At 56.1% G+C, this 17811-nt stretch overlaps 1 protein-coding gene across 11 annotated transcripts in view; it reads left to right on the forward strand.

The window, feature by feature from the left end:
• The first annotated feature begins 639 nt into the window (after window positions 1-639).
• Window positions 640-17811, forward strand: part of VIPR2 (vasoactive intestinal peptide receptor 2) — a 69261-nt gene continuing 52089 nt past the window's right edge. For 10 of the 11 annotated variants that reach the window (XR_015161818.1, XM_086394614.1, XM_086394619.1 and 7 more), the window contains exons 1-2: window positions 1055-1218; window positions 4412-4511. Coding sequence is in view for 5 of the 11 variants with exons in the window: in XM_086394614.1 (XP_086250740.1) it covers window positions 1156-1218; window positions 4412-4511 (163 nt within the window). In the remaining 6 variants the exon portion in view is untranslated. Of the gene's footprint in view, window positions 682-1054; window positions 1219-4411; window positions 4512-17811 lie in introns of those variants that run through there. The other variant, XM_086394621.1, reaches the window with a different exon arrangement.

Genomic DNA, 17811 nt, shown 5'->3' on the forward strand with positions numbered 1-17811 from the left:
CATTCGCATAAATGGTCTACATTCTCAGCAACCCTCTAGGTGAGGGGCAGGTGTCAGCTTTCTCATTTACAAGGGCACTTGGTCCAAAGTTCACGGCTTGTCCAGCTTCAAATAGTGAGTAAAAAAATGTCTGTCAAGTTGGATCCAGAACGGTTAAGTTTCCAGATCCCAAGCTGCATACCCCGAGTCCAGATCCTGTCTCTACTACTGATCCCCCCACCCCCCACAGACAGAAGGACAGACAGTAGGTGATAATGACCAACAGACGACGATTGATAGATGATAGGCGGAGGACAGAAAAAAAGAAAATTCCCGGCTTCATTTTTCATTTCTAGCGCTTTTCCATTTGCTGAGTAACAACCAGCTCTTAGGCTCGGCTGCTCCTTGCGAAGTTCTGAGACAGGTGTGGGATGAGGCGGGATCTCAGGCCCCCGGCCGCTCCTGCCCAGCGTCCAACTCTGCGGCCCCAGCAGTTGAGGGGAGGGGGCCGGCGGGAGGGGGCAAAGAATGACCTACCCAGCTTGACGCGGGTCTCCCCGCATCAGGACGCCCTCCAAATGCCTTCTGATTTTTCAGTTGCCCCAACCAACCCACTTGCCCTTTCTGCCAACTTCTCGAGGGTCTTGTTTAACAGGGAGGACACAGTAGGTGCAAAGGCCGGGAGCCCGGGTCTCCAATAAGGTGGGTCGCCCCGGAGTGGCTCCTCTGGCATCTCCGCTGGGAGCTGGGCCGCACAGGGACTCCACCTGTGCGCACCCGTCACCCGCGGATTAGAGGCGGTGGAGGGAGCGAAGGCTGGGGGTCGCCAGGGAGAGGCAGGGGCGCGGGGAAGTGGGTACAAGCGCCTGGGGGCGGGCGGCCGAAAGGAGTGCGGGTGGCGGGGGGCGGTTGCGGAACGTGGGGCGGAGACCCAGGCGGCGAAGCCAGTGCGAGGGGAGGGGAGAGACGGAGAGGCGGGGGCGGGGGGCGCGGGGTGGGGACGGAGTTGGGGGAAGGAGCGGGGGCGGAGCCGGGGCGCCGGGCGCAACCTCGGCGGACCGCCGACCCGGAGACCGCTGCCGGGCGCCGCGCACCGACCTCGGAGCGCGGAGCCGACCCTGGGGCCGCGTCGCTGCGCACGGGCGGCCCGGCCCATGTCCGCGCCGCGGAGCCGGGATGAGGGCGCCCGCGCTGCTGCCGCCCGCGCTGCTGACCTGCTGCGGCTGGCTGCTCGCCCCGGTGAGTGCGCTCGGACCCGCGCCCTCACGCCCCGCCGCGCCGACCCTCCCTGGAGGGAGCGCCCCGGGCGCCCGGCTTTACTGCACCTCCGGGTCCCGCGCGGGGCTGGGCCGAGGCGCGGAGATCGGCGCTGGTCCCGGGAGCGCGGGGATCGAGCTAGTCCCGGGGGCACCGGGATCGGGGCTGGTCCCGGGGGCGCGGGGATCGGGGCTGGTCCCGGGGCCGCGGGGATCGGGGCTGGTCCCGGGGCCGCGGGGATCGGGGCTGGTCTGGTCCCGGGGCCGCGGGGATCGGGGCTAGTCCCGGGGCTCGGGGATCGGGGCTGGTCCCGGGGCTCGGGGATCTGGGCTCCGGGATCGGGGCTGGTCCCGGGGGTTCGGGGATCGGGCTGGTCCCGGGGGCGCGGGGATCGCGGCTGGCCCGGGGGTTCCACCCGCCCTCCGAGCTCGCTGGAGGGCACAAGCCTGCCGGGGACTCTGGATTCCCCCGCAGAGCGCGAAGAACCGAAGCCCCAGCCCGGCCCGGTGTAAGACCCGGCTGGGAAGATGCGTTCGCACGGTCTGCTCCGGCGTCCCGGGTTTGCTGGGACCGGAACCCAGTGCCTTGCTCGACGCCCTTCGTAGCGGAGCGGGTCCGGGGCCCTGGCGCCCCCTCCGGAGTTGGGGACTGGGCTGCGGTCACCTGCGCAGGCTTCTCCTTTCAGAGGGAAATTGGAGTTTGCCTTATCATAAAACACTTTCCTTTCCACCTGCTAGTACCGGTTATGCTTTTTGTTTGTTTTAGTGTGTGTCAGGGAGACGTGATGTGGCTAACCAAAGTTTCCTTTGGAAATAGACTGCTTTGATTTGTTACCATTATTTAAGAGCACCGGAGGAAGTCATATGCTGGGTGGAAGTTTGTTGAATGAATGCATTTATAGACTATTTAATTTTTCCTCTTATGCGAAGACACTTAAACCGTAAGCCCCATTTCCTGCTTCCCTCCCGCAGCCTGGAGCCAGTTTGGGTGTGCGAGCTTACGCACTTCACACCGCGGCCAGATCACCGCGGCCAGATCACCGTCTCTATTGACTCATATCCCCTCTTAAGGTTGCGAAGCCAGGGATGGAGCTATTTAGGGAAAGTCGTCTGTGCTGAGGGTGTTTCTCCTCTGCACCTAGCCCACCCCTCAGAGGGGCCAACCCCTCCTCAGAGTGAAGGCGAAGGATGCCTTCCTCCCTCAGAGGAATGCTGTGGAGATAAGAGCCTGCCTGATCATTTCAGTGCATGAAATAGCTGCAGAAATTGTTACGCTTAATGCTGCTTTAACTTCTAGGGTATCCCAAAATAAGGCATCACTGTGCATATTCCAAGAAAGTCTGGTATTGTGATGTCTTTTAGTACCTTATCAAAAATCCATTTTTTAAGTCAATACAATTTTCCTAATTCTGACATTTAAGGTATTGACTTGTTCATGTACGAAAAATACAACCTGGTTGAAACCAGGAGCTCGTACAGTGGTTGTTGCCCCGTGATGAGCCATGGGGAGGGAAAAAAAAAAAAGACCATGCTTCACGTCTTATTTTTTTAAGTGAGGGTGAAGTCACTAAGTTGTGTCCGACTCTTTGCGATCCCATGGACTGTAGTCTACCAGGCTTCTCTGTCCATGGGGTTTTCCAGGCAAGAGTACTGGAGTGGGTTGCCATTTCCTTCTCCAGGGGATCTTCCTGACCCAGGGATCGAACCCAGGTCTCCTGCACTGCAGGCAGACGCTTTACCCTCTGAGCCACCAGGGAAGCCCAAAATGAGGGTAAATGTGGCAAAAGCATTCAGCATTAAGTTTCTGCTCCTAACACTGTTGCATACATGCTCAGTTGTGCCCCACTCTTTGTGGCCCTGTGGACTCTAGACCACCAGGCTCCTCTGTCCATGGGATTTCCCAGGCATTCTTGGAGACCTGAGATGGGAGTGGGTTGCCGCTTCCTCCTTCAGGGGATCTTCCAAACCCAGGGATGGACCCTGAGTCTCCTGCATCTCCTGCCTTGGCAGGCAGATTCTTTACCACTGAGCCACCTGGGAAGCCCCCTTAACACTGTTGGGAAATGTTATTTCTGGTTAGAATTCTATTGACTTATTTCAGTGGTAGGATTCTTTGCAGCCCTGTGGACTGTAGCCTGCCAGGATCTTCTGTCCATAGGGATTCTCCAGGCAAGAATACTGGAGTGGGTTGCCATGCCCTCCTCCAGAGGATCTTCCCTACCCAGAGACCAAACCTGTCTCCTGCATTGCAGGCAGATTCCTTACTCCTCAGCCACCAGGGAAGCCGAATTAAATATAGACGGCCATAATATATGCAAGAGTATGATTCTCTTCAGTAAAACAAAAGTTTTGTTCAGACATGAGAGTGGGCCTCACAGCTCCAGCCTACTGTGTGACTATTTATCAGGGGTTGGAGATGGTAATAAAAAAAAGAGAATGCTGGACCTTTGTGAAAATAAAGACCAGAGAATATTACCTTCCAAGACTCAAGCGGTGTTCAGCTTTGTCTTTTGCACACATTGACAGACAGTGCTCATCACATCTTTGGTTCCCGTAATCAAGCCTACGAGAAGGCCCCCACTGCCTCGGTTGCTGTGACTCTGCCCGAGGCCTATCCCTGCTCACCCCTCATCTTTTTGAAAAGTTCGTTCATACCAGATTCCAAAGTTCAGTTTTGAATGTGACCTGCAGCCTCTAAAAATAAAGTTATTCTATTAGGGCTTTCCAGTGAAGGCGGAGGCTGGCCTTAGATGAAGCACACTGGCGTCTGGGGTTGTGTGCAGCCATGAAGAACGGGCTGATGAGTAAACATGTATTTACTTTGATTAAATCAAGGGCTATGAAATGGAGGACTCGAATATTGAAAGATTATTGGATTAAAGAGCTTTATTGCTGCCAAATTAGTGCTGATAACATACCATGTATTGCGTTAGTTTGCTTTCCTGCCCAGAAAAAAAAAAATTATATCAAGTTTCTTATTTGTTTACTAATTCCTTTACAAAGTAAATAGTGAGGCTTTTTTAAAAAATAGCCACGCCAAAATATGAAGGTTATTGCTTTTAAATGAGTGTTAGTTTGGAAGCAGTTTAGAACTGTGAGGTTTAGGGGCTTTTATGTAGTTTTTGCTTGCCTTTCCTATTACAGTGGAATTTTCCCTTTCTTTTAACCACGACTAGGTGAGCAGTATTCACCCAGAATGCCGATTTCATCTGGAAATTCAGGAGGAAGAAACGAGATGTGCAGAGCTTCTGAGCACTCAAACAGAAAAACACAAAGGTAAGGCAGATGATGCTTGGTGAGACTGTCCCTGGGATGGACAGGCGGACTTGCAAGTAGCTTGCACCTCACTCAGTAAACTGGTGTTTACAGTCATTTGTGTCTTTTTTTTTAAAAAAGTCTGCTTCCAATGTTTTTTAATGAACTGCTGGCAAAAATCCTATAGCATTGTGGGTAATGGGCAGTGGGGTATGTGTGTTGGGAAAGGCAGAGGGGAAGGGGGTCCTTCACAAACTATTACATCATAGTTTCCATGGTTTGAGACAATAGCAACAGTTATTAAAATAATTTATGACGGTTGTTACACTTTGCAAAGGCAACTCCTTTTCCCATGACTATTTATCTGATTTCTTGCATTTTAAATCCTTAGTTACATCACAGATGATTTAGATCCAGTTAAGAACGGTGGGAATTTATCAGAAATCAAACAGGAAATTGAAACTTCTGCTTTCTTGAAGAACAGACCAGTTATGAGGACAGTGAGCTTACTGACTTTATTTCTCCCAGAAGCAAAGCTGGGATGATGAGCTCCCACCCTGGGTACCGTTTCCTGTTTGTAAACTCTGAAGGTTCTGGGATAACACCCAGATCATAAACAGTGGCAAAAACCTCTCATCCTTCAGCTTTCTTCTTTTTCTCTGTTCTGTGTCATCATTTTAGTCTATTCAAGAAAAAATTAAAGTCAAAGTACAGCCATGTGTTAAGAGCCTGGTGCCCTGCAGAGGACCGCGAGTGGGAAGCCCCAGGTGTGGGTGCTGCTCTAGACCAGTACCTCCCAGTAGAAGCGGGATGCGAGCCTTATGGGCAGCTTGAGTTTTCCAGTGGCCATGTTAAAATAAGCGAAAAGAAACTTAGGACTTTGACAATGGTTTTGTTTATCCAAATATACCCAAACCACTATTTTTTCAACTTGTGATCAATATAAAATATTGAGGAGAGATTTTGCTTTTTTTGTATATTGTCTTGGAAACCCAATATGCATTTCACACTTAGAGTGCATCACAATTTGGACCACACATTTCAGGTATTCACAGGTGGTCTGCAGCCAGAGGGGCTCTATACCAGTTCTAAAATAGCTCTCCCGGGCCCCTTCCTGTCTCCCTGGACCCTCCCCTTCCTCAGCTGAAAAAACAAGGACTCTGGTCCAAGGGCTCCTTGCAGCTTTTGAGATCTGTGGTTCTGCAGTGCACACAGCGTCCTGAGAGCCATGTCTTCCAAAAGGTCTGGTCAAGCTCTGTCTGGAGGAAGGCAAAACAGGTGACTCAAACATGAACTCAGAAGTTGTCCTGTAAAAGCCACATGTGACCGCTAGCCAGCTACTAGGATCCATGAGGCTGGGTCTTGCCAGTCATGTCAGCCTCAGGACAAGACAGCTGCCACAGCCACTGAGCTCTGTCCTTTTGGTGGAAATTAAGAGACTTAGGGGAGCTAAACGCGGATAGGAGGCGAGCTGAAACCCTAGAAGCATCTAGTCACGGCAGGAGCAGGTCCGGCCAGCACAGCGCTCGGTCCAGGCCTCCCTCGTGGGGAGCGTGGGCGGGCTCCGTGGGGTGACCCTCGGCCTTTGCCCCCTCATGCCGTCATCACTGGGCCATCAGGTTGCTGGGCTCTGAGGCTGCTCCCAGATGGCGTCCACTCCCTGGCACTGACCGGGGACAGCTGTGAACAGAACCCCTTCTTCACGCGGGCATCAGCCAGCATTCAGAGGGCAGGCCGATGCCTCCAGGTCCTGCAGCCCTCACCGCTGGCAGGCCCCCGCCACAGGCCTGATACAGCAGGCACTCCTGACGCGGGAACGGGGAGGACGCAACCCCTGACACAGGGGCAGACTGAACTGGAGTCAGATTTTCACCATGGATAAAGCCTCTGTCCCAGCCTGCCTGGCAGTCACCCGGGGCGGCCCCTCCCACCCCTCGCTGTCCCCTCTGTTCGGGGACAGCTCCTGAAGCGCCGGCCTCGTGCTTCCTCCTTAACACTCTTCATCCCCCACGCTCACCAAGAGCATTTTGCTAACAGGAGGAAGCCGACCCAACAGGAGGCAGGGAGCATTTACTTTCAGGAGAGGGGCTTTGGCCGTGACTTTCCCTCGTGGAGACCCCTCCCAGCTGGCCAGGGTCACTGGGCGTTGGGAGGGGTGCCTGCAGGTCTGTGCCCGTGATCACCCTGACGGACACAGGACCAGGAGAGCGGTGTGAGCGCGTCCACTGTGGGGCAGGAGGCACGGTCCTCAGTCGGCTCTCTTTCATAAAGAGACTCTTCACCTCTGGTCGGCCCAGGTGGATGGAGTGTGGCCGTAAGCAGTGTGAAGGCTTGTCCTTTCGTGCTTCTCGTTCCAAAGGCTCGAGTCTGTCCCTGGTCCCTGGCCAACAGCTCACGAGTGTGAGCCGGGGCCATGACGCTGGACAGGGTAACATTTGGCCACGGGGCCTTGGGGAATGTCCCTCACCACCCACTTGTTGCTGTGAAGAAACGCGGGCACCAAACGTTAGAAAAGCAAACTCTACGTCCCTGTTGTTCAGTTGCTCAGTCGTGTCCGACTGACCCCATGGACTGCAGCACACCAGGCCTCCCTATCCTTCACCGTCTCCTGGAGTTTGCTCAAACTCACGTCCATGGAGTTGGTGAAAATACTCCAATTCTTAAAAGTCTGCAACCAGTATTTTTTAAAACATTCCATGGGAGCAGGCAGAGCTGCCGTGCAGACACTGCCTGAGCTGCCAGGCTGCTCTGCAGGGACCGCAGGCCAGGCCGGCCTCCTCGGAGAGCTGCTCGTGGTGCAGAGATGGGCCAGGATGTTTAAAGCACTCCTCAGGGCTCAGCCCTCTTAGGCTCTGCTGTCTGGCTCCGCATTCCTCAGAGTGACCTCACAGGGCCCGCTGGACATGCTGCCGGGAGCATGGACGGCACAGCCTGTGCAGACTTGGCGTCGGCCAGAGCAGAAAGGATGTGGGAGAGTTAGAGGAGCCGGGGGAAGGTGTCACTCGGTCTTTCTGCAATGACAAGCGTCAGTCTTTCAGTGTTTCCTTGTATCAAAGGCTCTTATTTCACTGTTAGCTCGACAGCAAAAACACCTGCCGGAGCCCTTTCACCCTGACTCACAGGAAGAGCCTGTGGGCAGCGCTCCGCCCCCAAGGAGGGAGGCCGGCCAGGTAGCCTGCCGGGCACCCCCGCTTTCTGCAGAGAGAAGCAGCTTGTGTTCTGAATTCCCATCTTTTCCTTGTTGCTCTTTGAAATGTGTGTGGCTTGAATACCAAGGATATAAATAGTAATGAGTTACCAGAATAAAGATACTACAGACGAGGTAAACCAGGAGCTGAGCGAAGGCCTTCTCGCCGAGTGAGATGAGACGGATTCCCATATCCACAGTGAACGTCAGGAGACACAGGGTCTGTAGGAGCTGCGAGAAAGCAGCATGAGACAGCACCCGAAATGGCAAAAAAAAAAAACACTGGCTTTCAATTCTGGTGAGGTAATTTGTGTAAGTCTAACAAGGAATCCTTTTTATTACATGTTGGATCTAAAACAAACACAAACAAACCAACACAGAAATCTAGAGAAAAGCCAACTTCAGTTCTAAAGCTCTTTAACGGATTCACTTTGTAAAACAGAAAAGTTTAGGAGGTGTTTGGAGATATTTAGAGCTTTGTGACTTAATATTGATTCAGCACTAAGACTGACCTAGTCCCGCCCGTGAGGCTCAGGCCACGGATGCCTGGAAGTAAGCTCACAGCAGCTCCGTCCCTGCCTGCATCGCCGACCACGGTGGGAGGCCCTGAGTCAACGCTCCTCTCTGCCTGTGTCCCCGCCTGTGCCCGTGGCACCTGGGACCTTCCCCGTGACTTTGCATCATTTTTGCCCTAATTTTGGGAGAGGGGATGGGGCAGCTCCACAGTCTGAGCCGTGTCAAGAAGGTTCCTGGCTATGGAGGCTTTGATAACAAGCAGTAGCTTAAACCAGGTCCCCAGGAGGTGCTGGACTAGCAAGCTTCCCGCTATTCGACTTTTCTAAGGATACTGGACTGATTTTGATTCACCCATCGAGAGCCACGGCGGGTTTGGGTTTTCTCCCCTTTGAGCTAGCGGGAGGTCCTGGCTCATCCTGAGGCCCTGGCAGGTTGGTCGTCGTAGGTGACTGCTCCAGGCAGAGCAGGCTGTGGGCAATGTGCTCTCACTCCCATGGGTGCCCTTTGCCCTCACCCCCACGAGCCTCGGAGGAAGGCCTGGGGCAGTGTGTCCTGCCTGAGGAGCCCTGAGCTGGGGAACCCCAGGTTCGCGGGAGACGCTGGTCTGCCCGCCTGTCCTCCGCCCCACGAGAGACACCCTCTCATTATGGCGATCAGCCCTGAGGCCATGCACCGACTGCCAAGCTCGCTGCCCTGCACTTGTCCTCAGGGAGGGTCTGGGGCAAGGCTGTCCGTGCCCCTCCTGAGGCGCCCACGCCTGTCTCCAGCTCAGGGGCGACTCCCCGCAGGGTGGCCATCCGCGGCCTCCAGCATTGGCTCCCACGTGGGCTGCTGGCCCCTCTGCTGCGCTGTCCGCTGTCCCTGCGGCCACAGGTCCTGCCCAGCACTTGGTGTTGCCACCCTCCTGGGGGTGGCCAGGCGCACCCTCTGCTGTTCCGGGGCGGGCCCTGTCTGCACACCCCCAGCCTCCCAGCACCAAGGCGTCTGCCAAGGGCCATCCCGTCTGCTGACCCAGAAGCAGACCTGCAGACCCCACCTGGCGGGCAGACGGAAGGCCCCGAGCGTCCTCTCTCTGGACAAGGGAGGGCGACGTCCACCCAGGAGGCACAGGGCTTTCCGGTCTTGATGCTTGAAGGTGCCCTCAGCCACCTCCCCGAAGTGAGGACACAAGAGAGGACCCCCAGTCTCTCGCCCAAGCTGGTGGCAGAGCCTGGCTCCCTGGACCCTGAATCCAGTGCTCTTTTCATAAAACTGTACTTGGCACCGTAGTGAGCGAGGTGTGTTTTAGACCAGAGTTTTCTTCCCTCCCAAGCCTGCTTCAAAGCTGAGGGGCCTCCCTCTGAACCCCCACAGCTGCCTCTGTTCATCTATTATCTGCACCTCTGCTCAGGCACCCCCTTGGGATGGAGGACCCTCCCTGGCCACTCACAGTGACATCGCTCTGCTGGGGTTTGAGGGCAGTGTGTGGATTTGGTGAGTCCTTCCTGGCTGGCTGTCCTCACTACATGCCCGGTTCTCTGCGTGTCCACAGGGGCCATTGGAGGCCACTGGGGTTCAGCTGCAGGCGGAGACCCCACAGCGCAGGCACTGAACCGGGGCCCAGGGCAGCCCAGATGCCTACCCTTGGACACCACCCTGGCTGTGAGCTGTGAGGGGCTCCCACAGCCCGAGAACTGACCGACAAGTCGCCTCTTTCCCACCCCAGGGAAGGGCTGCTCCCGCTTCTCAAGTCATCTGTGACTTCTTACAGTTCCTTCCTTCCCTGAGAGGAAAGGACTGAGGCTGGTCTGAGTGGACGCGGAGGGTGAGGCCAGGCTGCCCAGGGGCCTGCCGCCCTGTGACAAGGACAGCACGCGTCCCCTGCTGTCCCTCTGCTCCTGACCCGCCTTGCATGAAGCACCAAAGGTCGCCAGGCAGGTGGCAGGCAGGTAGGCGTCAGGCTTGTTCCCGAGCTTGGAGAGCTGGGCGGACCGCCAGAGAGGCCACTTCGCTGGGGACGCCACCGTGGAGCGAGTGGAGTGAGCGGGTGGAGTGGGGAAGGCAGAGGCACCGCAAGGCCTGAAGCTGCAGACCGGCAGGGTGAGAGCATCCAGCCCCTCCCTGGGGGGCAGCGGGGACCCCGGAGGCCAGGTAGAGAGAGAGGACGGAACGGGAGGAAGGCTGGAGGCTGCCCACCAGGTGGGATCGTGCGGGGCCATGGGCCCCAGAGACAGGAGGAGTGACCGAGGGCCGGCCCCAAGGGTGTGACCCAGAAGGAGGAGGGCAGGGAGAGGGGGCTCCCGGGCTGCGAGGTCAACAGGCTGTGCACCCGGGCAGCGACCTGTGGACGCACGAGGCGCCCGGCCACGCCCCTGGCCCCGGCCACGCCCACAGCCAGGAGGACGGCCCCGCGGGAGGCTGGTCTGCGCAGCCGGGTGTCCAGCCCCCGGGGGCACGCTCGGATGAGCGGCTGCTGGCCCGTGTGAAGATGTCTTGTCATAACACTGCGAGATGGATGTCCCGGGACCATCCCGGGACGGCGCCCAAGTGCTGCTCGTAAATCCACGGAAGATCGCCCTGGGAGTAACATGGCAGGATCCACCATCCTCCAGCCCCAGCCCGTCAGCTGAGTCCGGCCTCCCGTGCCATGAGGCTTGACTCTGCCCACCCGGGAGCTTGTGGGGCACCAACAACGTCCCAAGGGGTCACTGCCGTCGGAGGGAAGGTTCTTGAGGATTTGTACAGAGAACGGCAGGTGAAGGTGTGGCGTCTGCACAAGCTTAGCTCTCCATCAGTTCTGAGCTGACTCGCTGCGGGGCCTCACGGGTCTCCCGACGGTCCGGTCCTGGTACTGTGGGGAGACGCCTGTCTCAGGGGGATTTCCAGTCAGCCCTCAGGCAGGCGTGCCTGCTGGGACACCCACCACAGGCACCGCATTTGCTCAGCTCAGTGTGGGGGACATTTTGATATTTGGGGTTGATTGGATTCAGCATATTTTTAAAATAGTTTCAAAGTGGGCTTCTGTACATTTCTTTTTAAAAAAAAAAAATCGTTTTGTTCAGTTAACAGCTTTGATTAGTTCCGGGTTTTGAATCTTTGTTTAGCATTAGTTCAGGTCCCAGAATATGACTCCCAGCTATGGAATCCACCTGAACTGAAATGAAACTTTGCCACTTCCATATTCGAAATTCCAAAGTGATTGGATCAAGACACCATCCGGTGGCACTGTCACCCAAAATGGCATTTCCCAGCCCTTGGTTTGTGGTTTGCCTCCAAATTACCAAGGTCGGGGTCATTGTAGCACCCTAATTATACTGACTATTGGGATATCCAGGAGGTGTCTGAAGAATGAGTTCCTCGTAAAACATTCCTTGCAGCCCTGGAAACGCGTTTAGAGCTGGAGCACTGTTGTGGAGCCTGGGTTCGCTCCTGTATAAAGTCCAGGCTCCTGCACAGGTGGCCTAGGAAGCAGCGTGGCTCTGGGTCATGGTCCACACCCGCCCGATGGTTTCTCTCTGGGCCCGAAGGCTTGGCCTGCAGTGTGGACTCGGAAGAGCCAGCCCCAAGCTGGTGCCTTTGTTGGCTTGTGAATCTGTGGTGTTCCTGCTTCAGGAAGTCCTGGAGAGACCCTCCTGGCCCAGCGCCTCCATCAGGCCCCTCGGGCAGCCTCAGGACCAGTGACCCTCAGTGAATATTTTTTTGGGGGGACATGAACACTCATCACTACAGGTGTGAAGGGTCCGAGGCTGCATTGGTCCCAGAGCTGTGCTGAGTCATGAAGAAGGTCCAGTCCGTTTGTGGAAGACGAATGCTCCATCTCCGCGTGCACGAGCAGGGGCTGTCGTCTTGCCCTGAGCCTGTGCTGTGAGTGCCTTCCGAGTCCTGACTGGAGCGGCCCGCTCCCAGCACGTGGCTGATTTCACCTGCACTGACATGTCTGAGACTTCCCTGGTGGCTCAGATGGTAGAGCGTCTGCCTACAATGCTGGAGACCCGGGTTCAATCCCTGGGTCGGGAAGATCTCCTGGAGAAGGAAATGGAAACCCGCTTCAGTATTCTTGCCTGGAAAATTCCATGGACAGAGGGTCCTGGAAGGCTGCAGTCCATGGGGTCACAAAGAGTCGGACATGACTGAGCGACTTCAGTGTCAATGTCAATGACATGTCTGAGAAGTGCACCTCCCAACATGGCTGTTATTTGCTCTGAGGGGCTGTCCCCTCTGAAGGTGCCTCTCCTCTCTGTGTCCACCCTTGGCAAGTACTGTTGTCATCCCTGATGACAGCATTTCTAAAAAGACATTTGGCTCCGTGTCCAGCTGAGGAAATGCGTGGAAATAGCGCTCCTTACGCCACTGCAAGTATTTTGAGAACAAAGGGTGTAAATATGCATCCTTAGAACAACAGAAGGAGGAGGCCTCCATCTGGGAGAGCTTGGTCACCACTGTTAGTGTTCAGGGTAACTGGGTTCTCTGCAGGACGTCGGGAAACAGGGCATTTGTAGTTGGACACCTGGACAGGTCGCACTGAATATGCCCAAAGGGTGACTCCGAAACTGAGGGAGGGGCTGGCAGGCCAGTGTCTCAGAGCCTCCAGGTCCAGTGCACGGGATCCCCAGGGATCGCGTCACCATCTGCGGGGCTGGGGGTCTGAACCCACTCAGCATCACATCCACCCCCTCGGTGCACGCTAAGACCGCTGGGCGTAGGGGCTGAAACATGGGGCATTCCGGGCTGCTTCCCTGGGGGTACCTTCCGCATCTCAGCCTTGCACACCCTGCATTCAGGAGGCAGACCCTGGGGTCCTTCCTGTGCTGTGTGGCCTGAGAGTCTAGGGTGGGAGCGTTCTGAGAGGTGGTCTCGGCAGGCAGTCAAGGTGAGGCGGCAGTGAGGATGTGGGGATGTTTCTGCCGGTCGTGACTGCAGCTGCCCTGGGAAGGGGCCAGGCTCAACCAGGGCTGAGCCTGGAGCCTCCATGGAGGTTTGGTCGTGGGCACACAGCAGATTTGACCAGAGACAGAGGCCCCGTTGATGGCCACGTCTGGCAGCGCTATGCTCCGTGCCCTGGGAGAGGTGGGAGGCTCTGGGCCACCCCAGCTGCCTCTGTGGCCTCTTTCGAATCCTGGGTGCCCACTGGCCTGGGGAAGCCCTTTGGTCAGAGTCATCCGGACCCTGGGGGTCTCAAGGCTGGCCTGGATTTACCTGCAGAAAGTAGCAAATCAGGTGCTCACCCTGCACCCAGAGTGGGGCCCTCGGGCGGCAGGCAAGTGGGAAGCGGCCTATTCGGTAATTCAGGTCAGAACAGGTGAGCAGGTTCACAGGGAAGCACAAACCCTTTTATTTGGGTTGGCCAAGAATTTCATTCAAGTTAAAGCTGGCCAGGGGGGCACCCAGATGAACATTTTGGCCAACCCACTTTAAAAAGGATTTTTCCCAACTTCAGTTGGTGAGACGATCCATCTAGCTTTCAATTATTTACACTGATAATAGACGGGGGTTGCTGGGAGCCAGAAGCAGATCAGTGGCTCTGAGGGCTAAAATGAAGATAACTCCTTTCTTTAAAACTGTTAAATCAGAGTTTCAGAGCACAGAGGGCCCCTGGCAAACCTCCTGGGTCAGCACAGCCCCCTGCAGCGTGTGCTGCAAAGCTGCGTCTGCACAGGGCGGCTGCAGTCCTGTTTTTACAGGGCGGTCTCACCGTCAGCCCAGCCGGCGGTGACCACATCTGTGCTGCCACCCCAGCAGGGTTTGTCTGGCAGTTTCTCTTTTCCTGTGGGAATGCAGAGTCCTCACCTTCAAGGAATAAGAATAAGTAAGCTACACCAGAGCCGGCTGTACTTCCCGGCTCTGAGACTGCTCCCGTGAGAGCACCCAGAGGCCTCTCCTGGAGGCTTAGCTGTAGCTAACCTCTGTCCCTGTGCACTCTGCTCGTGGGCTCAGTGGCAGGCGCACCAGGCCTGGCACGGCCTCCCCCACAGGGCATCCTGGCCGCCTCTCTCCAGCCAGGGCCCAGGATCCCACGTTGCCCCAGCTACTCCAGGGCCGGACCTCGCTCTGCAGGCCAAGGGACCGTGGCTTTCCCCTGCTGTCTTCATGAGCAGTTTTCCCGCAGCGAGGCTGCCCTTTCTGTGTGACTGAACATCCATGTAGTCAGGTGCTGCAGAGGAGGCATTGGGTGTTCAGCAGCTGTCAGCACTTCTGCACTTGCTGGGCCGACTTGTGCAGGACACATTCCGTGGACATGTCCACAGAGCTGTGGGCCCTGGCCCTGGGGGTGCTTCCGCCTGCACCCCCAGACAGTAAGCAGCAGATCAGTCACCTCACAGAGTGTCCCATATTCCAGGTGCGTTTCGGTGTGTCCTTCCAGCCCATGTCTCCTTACAGCAGCTTGGACATGAAGGCTTGAGGAGACTCAGATCAGACCCTCTGGGAAGAGCGGATGCAGGTCACGTGTGTGCTCTGTGGGGTCCCCACACTGGTGATTGATATGTCCCTCAGTATCCCATTATGCTGTCTGGCCACTTGAGTATAAGTGGCCTCCAGATCTTGAACACCAAGTTCTTTTTCCCTGCAGTTGGCTGGTGGTCTTTGGAGCTGCTCCTCTTTCCCAGCCTTCCCCCCACCCTGTTCCTGATTCACACTTGAATCAGTCTGTCTCAGGGTCCAAAATGTCAGCTTTTAAAGTTCTAACCATTCTTTGCACGTATCAATTAGCATTCTCTGTAAAGAAGAGCTTTTCCTCATCATTTGGGGAAGAACTGCAGTTCCTTCTAAAAGAACAGGAAACAAGTCCAGTCACCTGGGGGGCACCTACTAAGGCCTTACTACCTAGAGTTCCGATCACACACTTGGGTCACCACTCCTTGTGTGTCACAAGTAAGTGGATGTTGATCTATTAGCCAGCCATTAAAAACGCGGCGCACCGCAGAAAGAACAGGAAAATATGAGACGTGTTTTGTTGAGAAAGCAAAGAAGACAGCATATAGGGCGTCCTGTTTTTCTGAGAGAAAAGCATGTCACGTCTCTGTGTCCGTGGTGCAGAGTACAGGACGTTGTATAGGATGTGTAGGGTGTTGTATAGGGTGTACAGGGTGTCGTATAGGGTGTTGTATTGGAGAAGGCAATGGCACCCCACTCCAGCGTTCTTGCCTGGAGAATCCCAGGGATGGGGGAGCCTGGTGGGCTGCCGTCTATGGGGTCGCACAGAGTCGGACACGACTGAAGCGACTTAGCAGCAGCAGCAGCATAGGGTGTTGTACAGGCTGTTGTACAGGCTGTTGTATAGGATGTATAGGCCGATGTATAGGATGTTCTCAGGCCCCGAAGAGAGCCAGAACCAGGTGCCCATGAGTGGCCAGGAGGAGGCCACTCAGAGGGGTGTTTCCTCAACACCCACAGCACAGAAGCAAAACAGCAGGACTGTTTGGGGATCAGGTGTCTTTGGGGAGAGACCTTGGAATACCCTGTGATTTCTGCCCCACTGTGGAGGGAAGGGAGGGCCCCCAGTCCCAGGGGACGCGGGGATGAGAGGTGAGTGGCAGCTGCCCCGCTGCAGGTGGCAGGGAGGTCTTCTGGGTCTGTAACCGTCCTCTGCCGGGGAGGACGGCCCCCAGAGCAGGGTCCAGGAGGGGTCAGTGCCAGCACTTGGGGTGAGGAGCCTCTGGGCTGTGGGAAGTGGAGGTGCTGGATCCTAAGGGGAGCCCAGAAGAGCACCGCCAGCAGAGTGGCCCCACACGCTGGGCCACTGGCCTGAAGTGTGCCGGGGTCAGGGAGGCGCGTCCACTAGGAACCAGGCCACACCTTGGAGCAGGGGCCATGGGGGCCGTGACGTGCCGTCAGCCAGGAACTAACCGGAGCAGGCATGGCCTCCCAGCGCCGCGCACATCTCCCCGCACCTGGACTGACGCCCGTGCAAACACACACCCAGCACATGTGCAGCGCCCGTAGCTTAAGATTGCACACCTGGAAGGTTTTGTAGGATTGTAAGGGCATCTCCATGAATGGCTGAGACGTTCTGAGTGGACAGAGGCTGGCGTCATGGGAAGTGGCCTGCGTCCCGTGGGCCTCAAAGCTCCTGAGACTCTAGGCGTGGACCCCCGGGTGTGAGTCAGAGGGCCTCCAGGGCTCAGCAGGTCCTCCCAGCTCTGATGTCCTCCGGTCCCCTTAGTGAGCCCCAGCTGGCCCTGCCCCACAGTCCTTGTTCTCCAGGCAGAGCCCTGGCACTGATTTTCAAAGGCTCACGAGGAGAATGGCAGGCACAGTGAGGAATCGTGGCAGTCATTCTCAACGTGCTTTGTTCCCGCTGGGAGGGGTCTAGTAATTAGTGCGGCCTGAATCACCCAGACCAGAACTCAGGGGAGGAGAGGGCCCCGACACCAGAGCCATCTTGCGGCACTGACCAGCCAGCCAGTCTCCCATCCTCGGCCCGGCGGTGGGCTTGTGGCCTTCACCGGGGTGGCCCCACAGGAGTGCCAGGGTCGGGGGCCCTGGGGGCCATTCGCCACCCAGGAGGCCCAGGTGGGTCAGCGACACTCCATCTGGCCCAGGCCAAGACCACCAGCCCGGCGCTGCCACTGACCGCCAGGGCAAAAGCAGCCTCACCGAGCTGGACGCCTGCTGGGTGTCTACCCTGCCCCACCCCAGACAGGTCACACAGAGGCGCTGCAGGCAGGGCTGGGGGGCCCCGCCACATCACTCAGTCCAGTCACTTAGTTGTGTCCGAATCTCTGCGACCCCATGAACCACAGCACACCAGGCCTCCCTGTCCATCACCAACTACCAAAGCTTGCTCAAACTCATGTCCATTGAGTTGGTGATGCCATCTAATGGTCTCATCTTCTGTGGTCCCCTTCTCCTCCTGCCCTCAATCTTTCCCCACATCAGGGTCTTTTCAAATGAGTCAGTTCTTCCCATCAGGTGTCCAAAGCATTAGAGTTTCAGCCTCAGCATCAGTCTTTCCAATGAATATTCAGGACTGATCCCATTTAGGATGGACTGGTTGGATCTCCTTGCAGTCCAAGGGACTCTCAAGAGTCTTCTCCAACACCACAGTTCAAAAGCATCAATTCTTTGGTGCTCAGCTTTCTTTATAGTCCAACTCTCACATCCATACATAACTACTGGGAAAACCAAAGTTTTGACTAGACGGACTTTTGTTGGTAAAGTAATGTCTCTGCTTTTTAATGTGCTGTCTAGGTTGGTCATAACTTTTCTTCCAAGGAGTAAGCATCTTTTAATTTCATGGCTGCAGTCACTATCTGCAGTGATTTTGGAGCCCTGCAGCGTGACAATATACAGCCTTGACGTACTCCTTTCCCATCTTGGAACCAGTCTGTTGTTCCATGTCCGATTCTAACTGTTGCTTCCTGACCTGTATACAGATTTCTCAAGAGGCAGTGAGGTGGTCTGGTATTCCCATTTCTTGAAGGATTTTCCACAGTTTGTTGTGATCCACACAAAGGCTTTGGCATAGTCAGTAAAGCAGAAGTAGATGTTTTTCTGGAACTCTCTTGCTTTTTCGATGATCCAGCAGATGTTGGCCTGCACGTCCATATCCATGAGCTGAGACTGGGGAGCCACCCCCGCCCTGCTGCCTGGGTCTGGGGATAAAATGAGCTCCTGAGGGCAGAGCCGGCCCCTGGGGGT

The sequence above is a fragment of the Bos grunniens genome, chromosome 4 (genome assembly GCF_055505025.1).
Source record: "Bos grunniens cultivar Pamir isolate PY7600 chromosome 4, Bosgru_T2T1.0, whole genome shotgun sequence".
Taxonomy (NCBI): domain Eukaryota; kingdom Metazoa; phylum Chordata; class Mammalia; order Artiodactyla; family Bovidae; genus Bos; species Bos grunniens.